Source organism: Rhinopithecus roxellana, chromosome 13 (assembly GCF_007565055.1).
Source record: "Rhinopithecus roxellana isolate Shanxi Qingling chromosome 13, ASM756505v1, whole genome shotgun sequence".
Taxonomy (NCBI): domain Eukaryota; kingdom Metazoa; phylum Chordata; class Mammalia; order Primates; family Cercopithecidae; genus Rhinopithecus; species Rhinopithecus roxellana.
Window position 1 is genome coordinate 83,276,350 of NC_044561.1, and position 12,305 is coordinate 83,288,654.

At 47.1% G+C, this 12,305-nt stretch overlaps 1 protein-coding gene across 6 annotated transcripts in view; it reads right to left on the reverse strand.

Annotated features, from left to right (window-relative positions):
- The window catches only part of RIN2 (Ras and Rab interactor 2), a 250,694-nt gene that overhangs the window by 36,907 nt on the left and 201,482 nt on the right, over positions 1-12,305 (reverse strand). For 5 of the 6 annotated variants that reach the window (XM_030915634.1, XM_030915635.1, XM_030915636.1 and 2 more), the window contains 3 exons: positions 10,064-10,256; positions 6,028-6,139; positions 1,838-1,910 (listed from right to left, as the gene is read on the reverse strand). In XM_030915634.1, coding sequence (XP_030771494.1) covers positions 1,838-1,910; positions 6,028-6,139; positions 10,064-10,256 — 378 coding nt within the window. Of the gene's footprint in view, positions 1-1,837; positions 1,911-4,933; positions 5,327-6,027; positions 6,140-10,063; positions 10,257-12,305 lie in introns of those variants that run through there. The other variant, XM_030915639.1, reaches the window with a different exon arrangement.

A 12,305-nucleotide genomic window follows, 5' to 3' on the forward strand; every position in this document is an offset into this window, starting at 1 on the left:
GCTGTGCTTCTGCACCAGCCTCCTCTCTTTGGGCAGCACCTTTCCTTACACAGGCTCAAGTGATCCTGCCCAAATCATGGCAGGCAGGTTGCATCCTCTTGTGAGGTGCTCCCAGGTACTGGTCCCATTCTCAGCAAAGCCCTCACTTTCCTCCTGCTGGTGAGCAGCACTGAATTCCTCCTCTGGAAGTGCCTCCCCTTCCTGAGGCCATTTATTATGTGGCTTCAGCTGACCTGGAGACTTCAGGGGTAAAGAGCTTAGTGGCTCCTGGCTGGGCACGGTGGCTCACGCCTGTAAGCACTTTGGGAGGCCGAGGCAGGCGGACTGCCTGTCAGGAGTTCGAGACCAGCCTGGCCAACATGGTGAAACCCTGTCTCTACTAAAAATACAAAAATTAGCTGGGCATGGTGGTACATGCCTGTAGTCCCAGCTACTCAGGAGACTGAAGCAGGAGAATCGCTTGAACCCAGGAGGTGGAGGTTGCAGTGAGCCAAGATCACACCATTGCACCCCAGCCTGGACAATAAAAGCAAAACTCCAGCTCAAAAAAAAAAAAAGAACATAGTGCCTCCTGCCCTCTGGCAGAGTCTAGTCAACAGGCACTTAGTCTTTGAGAAACAACCTAATCCTTAAATGAAAATAAACTGAGCCAAACTCAAATAAACTCCCCAGCCTATATGTGTGATTGCTGTGAGAAGTGATGTCTGAAAACATCCTAGTAACACATTTTCCTGTCTCTGCCATATCAGCGGCCATGCACAGACAGAGAAGGTCAAATTGAGTCCAGCCCCATAAGAGGAGGCAATGCCGATCCCTGCAAATAACAAGAATTTTGATTCTTACTGAAAAAACACGTGATGTGAAAAAACTGTTATTGCTAGAAAGAAAAAAAATGGAAAAAAAAAAAAAAAGAAGGCCTTTCACACTCTGTTTACTCTGGTTAATATTCTGATTTTGGGCCAGGTGCGGTGGCTCACACCTATAATCCCAGCACTTTGGGAGGCCAAGGCGGGTGAATCAGCTGAGTTTAGGAGTTCAAGACCAGCCTGGCCAACACGGTGAAACCCTGTCTCTACTAAAAATACAAAAAATTAGACAGGCATAGTGGCAGGCGCCTGTAATCTCAGCTATTCAGGAGGCTAAGTCGGGAGAATTGCTTGATCCCGGGAGGCAGAGGTTGTAGTGAGCTGAGATCGTGCCACTGTACTCCAGCCTCCTGGGTGACAGAGTGAGACTTCGTCTCAAAGGAAAAAAAAAGAAAAAGAAAAAAAGAATCTGATTTTGGAGTTAACGTTGTGTAGAACAAAACAGCTGCTTTGGTTATGAAAAGGACGTGGGCACCCAGTTGACCTGAAGGACAAGACTGATGGGCCGGTTTAAGGAACCCACATTTGTAGAATAAACTCCATCCCTTGCAGAGTTTTCAGAGGCATTATCATGAACCTTTCAATGTCACAGGTTTGCATGCTCAGTCCCTTTCTGTGTGTATGTGTGTGTGTGCATGTGTGTGTGCATGTGTGCACGTATGTGCATGTGTGCGTGTTTCCTGCTTGATGGGTCTGGCTGAAAGGAGCCCTGGGAGCAGCTTGAAGAAATAATCATATGAAGGAGAATTTATTGTTTGGAGGGGTTGGGGTAGTTGTTTTGACCTGAAGCCTGGCATGGTGTGAACTAGGTGAACCTGTTCACCTGGGGAACATTTTACTTAAGTAACCAGTCTTAATCCATCAACATCAAATAGGTGGCCAGCCTCCTAGGTACTTTAAGAAACCTCAGGTTAATTATATCCCACACACCAAACAGGGCCTTGAAACCATATGAGAGGAAGAGGCCTTACCTGCTGATGCAGTAGAAAGCAATGAGCCGGAATAAATCTGCAAAACTGATTCCTGAGCCTTCCAGGGAAAAGGCTGGAAAAGAGATTTCAGAAACCAGCTGATTCTCCCTGAGCACATTCTGGGATAGGAAGAGCCCCCTAACACCACGTGTGTGGGACCATCTGAGTACTCTCAAACAAACTACCATGTGGCTTATCAGAACCAGCTGTGCAGAGGAGGCATGTCAGCCAGCAGCCACCGGTAAACAGCCGATGATCTGGAAGTTCATCGCTTGACTCATTCCGAGCACATGCTCCAGTGCTTGGTAAACAGACCAGGACAGACTCAAGTTGCACAACTGTCTTTTTTTTTTTTAACTTCAGAACACAAAGGGCAGGGGACAAGGGGCCAGTCTGTCTGGATTGTATCAGCACGGGACAGGGCTTGGGGAAGACCAAGACGCCTACTCCCCTTGATCCCTTGACCCTCCTAGGACACACACTTCCCTGGTCACTCCTTTTTGTCATAACAGGGCACCTGTGATAAAAGCACAGGGGAGAAGGAATGTAGAGCTGGGAGGATACAATGAGGTTCCCCAAAATCAGCTTTTGGTTAAATTCAACATGAAAGATTCCAAAACTGGCCAGGCATAGTGGCTCATGCCTATAATCCCAGCACTTTGGGAGGCTGGGGAGGGAGGATCTCTTGAGCCCAGGAGTTTGAGACCAGCCTGGGCATTATAGTGAGACTACATCTCTTTTTTCTCTCTCTCTCACTTTTTTTTTAAAACAAAGATTCTAAAACCCATTTACTTGGAGTGTTGTTCCCCCCTCCACCCCTGCTCCAGTGTACACATTTTCTAACACAGAAGACATATTCTGGGCTGGCCGCAGTGGCTCGTGCCTGTAATCCCAGCACTTTGTGAGGCCAAGGTGGGTGGATCACCTGAGGTCAGGAGTTCAAGACCAGCCTGGCCGACATGGCAAAACCCCATCTCTACTAAAAATACAAAAATTAGCTGGATGTGGTTGTGTGCACCTGTAATTCCAGCTATTCGGGAGGCTGAGGCAGGAGAATCACTTGAACCTGGGAGGTGGAGGTTGCAGTGAGCCAACATCGAGCCACTGCACTCTAGCCTGGGTGACAGAGCAAGACTCTGTCTCAAAAAAAAAAAAAAAAAGAAGACACATAGTGGCAAGATGGTGTGGTATTTTGCTCATCTTCCAAATGCTGGAGCAGCAAGTGGTCTGACTTCAAATACTCATGAATTTGCTAGCCAGCCGTCACACAACCTCAGCTGAGCAACTCACACTGTTATTCCTCCTAACAGTGAAATATCCTCAGTTTTATGAAGATTTCCTCAATCCGATGTGTTTCTTCTCACTCCATACCCTCATTTATTTTGCTTATTTGCTTTGTTTTTTTTTTTTTGAGACAGTTTCACTGTTGTTGCCCAGGCTGGAGTGCAGTGGCGTGATCTCGGCTCACTGCAACCTCCACCTCCCGGGTTCAAGCGATTCTCCTGTCTAAGCCTCCCAAGTAGCTGGGACTACAGGCATGTACCACCAGGCCTGGCTAATTTTGTATTTTTAGTAGAGATGGGGTTTCTCCATGTCAGGCTGGTCTCGAACTGCTGACCTCAGGCAATCTGCCCACCTCAGCCTCCCAAAGAGCTGGGATTACAGGCCTGAGCCACTGCGCCCGGCCACTTATTTACTTTTTTGTATTATTTTGTTTATTTCTGTAGCACTCCCAAAAAACATCCATACCGCTACACATATACCATCACAGACACACAGAAACAACAAACACACATGTGTGCCGCCATTTGTAGAGTTAAGTAGGAGAGAACTGATTTGGAGCAGGTTAGCTTCTCCAAGCCTCGGTTTTCTCATCTGGAAAATGGACTGTAACAGTACTTTCCTTATCTCCCAGAAGGGTGGTGTGGGGAGCTGAAATTTTAAAAAATGAAAGAATGTATGTGAAAGCACTATATCCAAATATGAGGTGTTGTTCATTATTAAGCTGCACTGTCTGTAAGTGATGACAACATATCTGAATGTTTATTTATTTGAGATAGAGTATCGCTCTGTTGCCTAGGCTGGAGTGCAATGGCACGATCTCGGCTCACTGAAACCTCCGCCTCCCGGGTTCAAGGGATTCTCCTACCTCAGCCTCCTGAGCAGATAGGATTAGAGGCTTGCGCCACCACACCCGGTTAATTTTTGTGTTTTTAGTAGAGATGGGGTTTCACCATGTTGCCCAGGCTGGTCTCGAACCCCTGGCCTCAAGTGATCCGCCTACCTCAGCCTCCCTGAATGTTTTTTATAGCAAGTCCTTCCTTCACCTCAATTCACAGAGAAAATAAACAGGCCCTGGCTGGGAAGGGGCCATTGCAGTGGGACCCAGGCCTGTGATAACTAGTTATGACCAGGCTAATGCTTTATTTAAACAAGCTCTTTTAACCTCTTGAAGTCACCTGGAGAGAATTGGGGAAGTGATAGAGGCCTCGTCAAATTATGGGGGAAAAACCTTTGGCCACAAGGACCTCAATGAACAACCAGGAAGCTTCCACACACATTGCCCACACTTCTAGAAGAGGAAAGGAAGTGGCTTCCGACCAACACATCCCGTGCTCCACTTTGGACATTAGGGAGGAATTTCAAAACCAGTTAGATCTGTGGCATCTTGCCTCGTGGACTTTTACATATATATTTTTTGTTGGGCTGTTTTTTCATTTTTAAGACACAGTCTGGCTCTGTCGTCCAGGTTGGAGTGCAGTGGCACGATCACGGCTCACTGCACTTAAGTGATCCCACCTCAGCCTCCTGAGTAGCTGGGACTACAGGCGTGTGCCCCCATGCCTGGCTAATTTTTTTTTCTTTTTTTTGTAGAGATGGAATTTTGCCACGTTGCCCAGGCTGGTCTCAAACTCCTGAGCTCAAGCAACCCTCTGGCCTTGGCCTCCCAAAGTGCTAGGATTACAGGTGTGAGCCACGGTGCCCAGCCCCTCACAGACTTTCAAAAGTCAATTCAGAATTCCTTAATTAATTCACTTAATATAAATTCATTATCAATTCACCTAACACATTATTAACTCAATATGAATTCATTACCTTTCAAAGAGTGGGTTTGCAATGTACCTTGTGGTTGCATCCTAATGTATTTACATTATTGGCTGGGTTCCGCCTGCTCGTGCGCCTTTCGGGAGGAAGCTTTTCCCTGGCGTCCATGACCTTGCGGCCTTGTGAGATTGAGGTTGACAGTTGAGCTGGAGGTGGATCACAGTCAGCCCGGCAGGTTTTACCCTCCACTGACTGAGTTAAAGGTCATTTGGCTCAGCAAGATTGTGCCCTCCCGGCTGAGTAGAATCTCATCTCAGCCCTGAACTTGACCTCCATCTACAGCTTCAGCTTCTCCAAATGCAGGAGGTGAGGTGCTGGGAAATCGGGAAGCAAGAGATTGGAATCCCAGGCTCTGTCCGTCTTGCTTCTGAGCTCTCTCCTCCAGGCCTGCTCCTCCCACTCCTCCCCCTTTGATGTGCAGATCCATCTTCCGATCCTTTCTTGGAGGCTGGCAGTACATCAGAACTGCCTGTTCCCTTTTTTATTTACAACTTGGCCTCCCGACACTTCACATTTCCAATGACCAATCATGGAACAGCAGAAAGGAAACCAACGCTACTGAACACCACTCTCCCTCAAAATATTCATCAAAAGGTTGGATTCTGCCTCTGATGAGCTGCATTTCACAGAAGACTGAACACTGATTGCCTGGAGGGAACAGGTCTGCTCAGGGATTCTTTATTCACGAAGAAGTGCAGACACATGCTTTAGGATTAGATCCTGTAAAAGGGCTCTCTCACTACAGTCTCCTTGCAACTTAGTCATTGGCAAACCTGGGAACCAAATTCGTGTTCCACTTAACTGGGTAGTGGGAGAGAAAGTCAACCTACCATATGCCATGCAGTAGGCATGCACACTTAATATTCAGGTTGTTTGACTCATTAACAACTCAGAGGTTACCATCACCCCATCACACAGATGAGAAAACTGAGGCTCCTGGAGTAGGTTACCTGCCTAGTCATTCAATGCCAAGACTCAGACCCCTATCTGCCCATCTCAAAACCAGAGCTCCTTCCACTTCCACTCCCTGCAGAGCCCCGCGGCCCTCAAGTCAGTCAGGACCGGAGCATCCAATGACCACTTACTGTATGTGCTTTCCTTTATGGCAAATTCCTTGAGTGGGGCCCCAAATTCACAGGGCAGGCGGAGGGAGAGGACTTTCTTCTGCATTTTGGTAGATTTATGAACCAGGAAGATCTAGTGGAGGGAAAAGAAATAAAGCTTTAGGAAATATTTAGAACGTTGGAACCCAAGAATCTGGTTTCCCTCACACCCAGTGAATAGAGCCCCTTCATATCCACACTGCATGGCTCCATGGAAGAAACTCTCCTGCCATAGAAAGGGGTCCTCAGTGCCCAGGCTGCAGACACCTTTGTTCATTACTGGCTTCAAAAGAATCCTGTTTTCCTCTGACAAAAGCTTCTCCGTGGGGCTAAGAATTCCCCTAGTCTGCATAAGCATTTTCAGTTTGGTGACTGTTTTACTGCTGGAGTTACATTCTCCAGCCCCGTCTTATATGATGTCTTATATGAGTTATATTCTCCAGTCCCTGTCTTATATATCTTGGTTGGTGAAACCTAAATTCTAAACACAGGTAACATGGCTAAACCATAGGTGGTGAATTGGGAGTTCATTGGTTAACCTGGCTTACGAGGATATTTACAATAGAAATTCAAGTTTGTTGCCAACAGTGAAAAAGCAGAAGTTGCTTTGTTTTTCGTTTTCAAATTGAAATCTGAATTTCTAGCTCCTTCTGGAAAATGAGATGACATAGTATGACCAGGCAACAATCTACTGGAGCTGAAAAATGGCTGTTCCATTTGGGCGATGGGTGGATGCACACTCAAGTTCACTCCGGTGGACATGGAGGCTGTCCATTTATTCCTGAGTCACTTCACATTCTACCAGTTCCCTCAAGATCCTAATATTGTCTTTAGACACGTGCTTTAAAACAGCCCAATTCCTAGTGCTGATCTCAGGACACCATTCTGGCCCTCATCACTGCAGAGGTAATTATGCTGTGTACTGTTGTGCAGGCCGTGCACTGCACAACTCCAGGAAGCACCATTCACCTAGTCTACGAATGAAGTGACTCTCCCTGGAATGTGGCGTGTGGCAGCCCAGCTGAGTCCTGGTTCCCTTCTGTGGAACATGACCCTTCTCCAAGGATCTTATTCTGTCTGTCACGCTTCTTTAGCTACGTCTCTTTCCTCTGCATTTAAACACCTTACTCTCTACCTCTTCTCTCCCTACCTTTCTACAGCCTTTCATTTTTTCCCCACCTAATCTTTGCTCCTCTCTTTATCTCCAGTTAATAGCTTGTAAGATACTTTATTTAGGGGGTGCGAAGATGGGTATGGGACTTCAGTATCTGGTGAAGAATGGGGCTGGAAGACCTTGAGTTCTCTTTTCTCCTGGCACCATGGGGATGAATCCATAGGATTCATCCAGTAGCGGGTTCTGGGAGTCAGTGCCTCTGGGACACCCTAAAACTGAAGCAGATGCTTCCTAAATAGCATCCTGATGGGTAAGAGGCCGAAGCACTGCGGAGAGGCAGCTGTTGGTTGTTAGGAGAAAAGTATCACTCCCTTTTACAGGTGGAGATCCCCCTGAGCTTTGGGGTTGGGGAGTGCAACCTCTAGGCCTTATTTTTTGAGGACTGCAGGCTTACATTATATCAGGGGTTGGCAAAGTCTGGCCTGCAGATGAAATCCATCCTGCCATCTGTTTCTGAGTAAAGTTGTATTGAAACACAGCCAAGCTTGATCATTTACATATTGTCTATGGCTGCTTTTGCATGACAATAGCATAGTTGAGTAGTTGTGACAGAGACTGTATGGCCTGCAAAGCCAAAAATATTTCACTTCACCCTTTACAGAAACAGTTTTTGGACGCCTATCTTAGATTGTAGAATAATTAAGGATGGGCACCCCAAAAGCCCACTTCACACTTCACTCATGCCTCCATGGCCAGTCTCTGAAATCCTCCTCCTTCATACACTTTCAGCCACCTGCTTTTCTGTCTCTTCTTTTTTATTTTATTTTATTTTATTTTGAGATGGAGTCTGGCTCTGTCATCCAGGCTGAAGTGCAGTGGTGCAATCTCAGCTCACTGCAACCCCCACCTCCTGGGTTCAAGCGATTCTCCTGCCTCAGCCTCTGGAGTAGCTGGGGTTACAGGAGCATGCCACCATGCCTGGCTAGTTTTTGCATTTTTAGTAGAGACAAGGTTTCGCCATGTTGGCCAGGCTGGTCTCGAACTCCTGACCTCAAGCGATCTGCTTGCCTTAGCCTCCCAAAGTGCTGGGATTACAGGCCTGAGCCACCATGCCTGGCCTCTCCCTTCATTATTGTTGACTGTCCTGGTCCACATTACTCGTGTCCTGGCCCTGCCCTCAACCTGCCCCATCTCATCAGGCAGGCCCTGTGCAGGGAACAGGCAGGCGGATGGAGAGAACATGCCTGGCTTGTTTCCCACACAGGTCTCAGCAAGAGTGGACGTGACCTACCCTGGGAGGCGGAGCTGGGCAGGGTATTGCCTAGCTCTGCAGCAACTTCTGTCTTTGGAATTGTTTGCAGAAATGCAAGAGCAGACAATTCAACAGGCTGAAAGTGAGGCTTCACAGAAGGTGAGGCAATCCTGATCCTACAGAGCAAAACTAGAGGCTGCAGCTCTGTGTTATGGCCAAGGGATTCTTTGCAAAGATGAGAAAGCACCATGCCTTGTTCCCCTGAGCATGTTCTAGCAGATGTCTTAGTTCTGCCTGTTTCTGCCTGATGAGGAATAAAGAAAGATTCATATGTTTTTTAAAAATTGAGAACAGACTCTGACTGCTAGGAAATTCAAAAATGTATTTGGTGCCCAATTCTTATGACACTCCTCAGCTGGCTACTAATGGGATTTTCTCCTTGCTTCTCCATCTAGTTCTTAGTCTCTCCCCTGTGTTGTGCGTGAAGTCTTATTTTATCTGTGACTTACTGTATTTACCCTTTGGAAGTAGACACTGTACACAAGTGCTGTCCTCTATAACTTTGTACTACACTGAAAATGTTCCATATTCTGCACCATCTAATATGGTAGCCAGCCGAGGCCAGAGAGCACTTAAAATATGGCTATGATAACTGAGGGGCTGAATTTCTAATTTTATTTGCTTTAATTCTTGTAAATTTAAAGAGCCACATGGGGCAAGAAGCTACCATACTGGACAGCACAAGAGATACCAATCACTCTTTTTTTTTTTTTTTTTTGAGACAGATTCTCACTCTGTCGCCCAGACTGGAGTAGAGTGGCACAATCTCTGCTCACGGCAACCTCCATCCACCTCCTGTGTTCAAGTGATTCTCCTGCCTCAGCCTCCTGAGTAGCTGGGATTACAGGCATGTGCCACCACACCAGGCTAATTTTTGTAATTTTAGTAGAGATAGGGTGCCACTGTGTTGCCCAGGTCGGTCTTGAAATCCAGGCCTCAAGTGATCTGTCTGCCTTGGCCTCCCAAAGTGCTGGGATTACAGGCATGAGACACCGTGCCCGGCCCCAGTCGCTTTTTTGAGGACCTTCCGCAAGTCGTGGAGTGGTCTGGATGGGACAGACAGTGGTCTTGGATAGACAGTAGCTGAGGAAACCATATTAGACTTTGGTCTGTGTGGAAAGCCCAGGGTAAAGAGGACTACAGAGCAGGCAAGTCTGTGGACACAGAACTTTTGAAGGCTGGGTCCCAAGTTGGATGGCAGGACCCTGGCAGAGCTCCCAGGCTCAGAAGGAGAGGAAAGCAGCAGAGGCCACCAAGGATCCCAGACCCAGGCTCATCCTTAGTGTCTGGGCTCAAGAGGTCAGACCCAGGCTTCTGGCCAGTGGACCCTACCCGCTACCTAGATGCCCAGTTACTCTGCTGAATCCTTGTACCTCCCATGGTAACTGATCAGATAAAGACAGAAAGACATGCCGTGAAGGTCTCTGTTCCTGGGTTTCCAGAATACTTCTGCATTGAAAACCAGTTACACATCAGGAAACATGCTCCTTACAAGCTGGGAAGAACTTTCTGGAACTAACTCCAAGTGTTTTTCTTTAAGCCAGCAGCAGTCCTGCCTGCCTCAACCTGCTTCCCGAGGTTCTGAGTCTTACCCCCGGAGGCTGGGCCTGCAGGACCTCTGCTGCCTCCTCTTCACTCAGACCCAGCTGCAGCCATATGGGGTGGGTGTGGAGAAGCCGGTCCAAGATGCTGAGCCTGTTAGAGAGGCTGTCATAGCCTGAGTCCCGGGCACAGGTCTTCACGTCCTCTTCCTCGGAATAGCCACCATCCTTGTGTCTTACCATGCTAGGAGAAAGAGAAGCGGCAGGGTCAGCTGGCTACAGTACCATTTCCCTAACAAGGAGACCGTCCCTACAAGTTCATAGGCCAGGCTTGCCACCGCACATACCCCATCTTGTGATTGCCCCCTTAATCATCTTCTCTTCCAGACTGAAAGCTTTCTGAGGGCAGACACATTGTTTTATTTTACCCTATATCTTTAATATTAAAAAGAACACTTTGCACTGGACAGACCTGACCTTCTATTTCTAACCCCATTTTCAAAAGTTCTAAGCATCCGAAATGCTGTTTATTCAGGCTTTGTCTTCTGACATAAAACATGTTTTTTTTTTCTTTTTTTTTTGAGATGGAGTCTCATTCTGTTGCCCAGGCTGGAGTGCAGAGGTGCGATCTGGGCTCACTGCAACCTCCGTCTCCTGGGTTCAAGTGATTCTCCTGCCTCAGCCTCCCGAGTAGCAGGGATGACAGGCACCCGCCACCACGCCTCGGCTAATTTTTGTATTTTTAATAGAGGTGGGGTTTCGCCATGTTGGCCAGGCTGGTCTTGAACTCCTGACCTCAGATGATCCGTCCACCTCAGCCTCCCAAAGTGCTGGGATTACAGGCGTGAGCCACCCTGCCTGGCTGACATAAAACCTTTCTAACTTTGAGGACAGAACCCTAAATGCAAAATAGCATGGATGGTAACCGTCAGTTCCTAATGCTCAGTAGCATTTCTCATAAGCACAGCCATGCCCCAGTCTAAAGGCAAATGCGCTCACACAGATTTATTTTGTACCTGAATGAATGGATTTTATTTCTTCTCACAAATCTAAACATTTTTATTACTGACATTATTTATAATAAAACTTCACAGAGGAGTGATGCTGTGCTATTTGTAAAATCATGTCGACATTATTTATAATAACTAAGAAGTGGAAACAACCCAAATGTCTGTCAGTTGATGAGTGGGTGAACAAAATGTGGCTGAGCGTGGCGGCTCACGCCCGTAATCCCAGCACTTTGGGAGGTTGAGGCGGACAGATCACTTGAGCCCAGGAGTTCGAAGCCAGCCTGTGGAACACAGTGAAATCCCATTTCTACTAAAAATACAAAAATCAGCCAGGTGTGGTCAGGTGCACCTGTTGTCCCAGCTACTCAGGAGGGTGAGGTGGTAGGATCACTTGAGCCTGGGAGGTTAAGGCTGAAGTGAACCATGATCCCACCACTGCACTCCAGCCTGGACAATAGGAGTGAGACCCTGTCTCAAAAAAAGAAATCTATTTTTACAATGGAATATTATTCAGCCATAAAAAGGAATAGAGCACGGATGCATGCTGCAACATGGATAAACTTGGAAAGCATTATGTTCAGTGACAGAAGCCAGATGCATAAGGCCACATACTGAATGACTCTATTTACATGAAATATCCAGAACGGGCAAATCTACAGAGACACAAAGTAGATTAGTGGGTGCCAGAGAATGAGGGAGAGAAAAGAGAATGGAGAGTGATTGCAAACAGGTACCGGTTTCGTTCTTCTGCGGTGATGGAAATGTTCTGGTATTAGATAGTGGTAATAATTGCACAACGTGTGAATGTACTAAAAACCCATGAATCATATACTTTAAAAGGGTGAATTTTATGGTATGTGAATTATATCTTAATGACCAAACCATACTGACGTCCTTTTGGTGCCAATACCTTTTGGTTCTGTCAGTGAGTGTTTAATTCCCATTTCACCAATGAGAAGACTGAAGCCTAAGAAGTTACTGAGTTGTCCTGAGTGATAACAGCCTTGAAACAGCAGAGCTAGAAATTACACATACAGGCCGGGCGCGGTGGCTCAAGCCTGTAATCCCAGCACTTTGGGAGGCCAAGACGGGTGGATCACGAGGTCAGGAGATCGAGACCATCCTGGCTAACACGGTGAAACCCCGTCTCTACTAAAAACTACAAAAAACTAGCCGGGCGACGTGGCGGCGCCTGTAGTCCCAGCTACTCAGGAGGCTGAGGCAGGAGAATGGCGTGAACCCGAGAGGCGGAGCTTGCAGTGAGCTGAGATCCGGCCACAGCA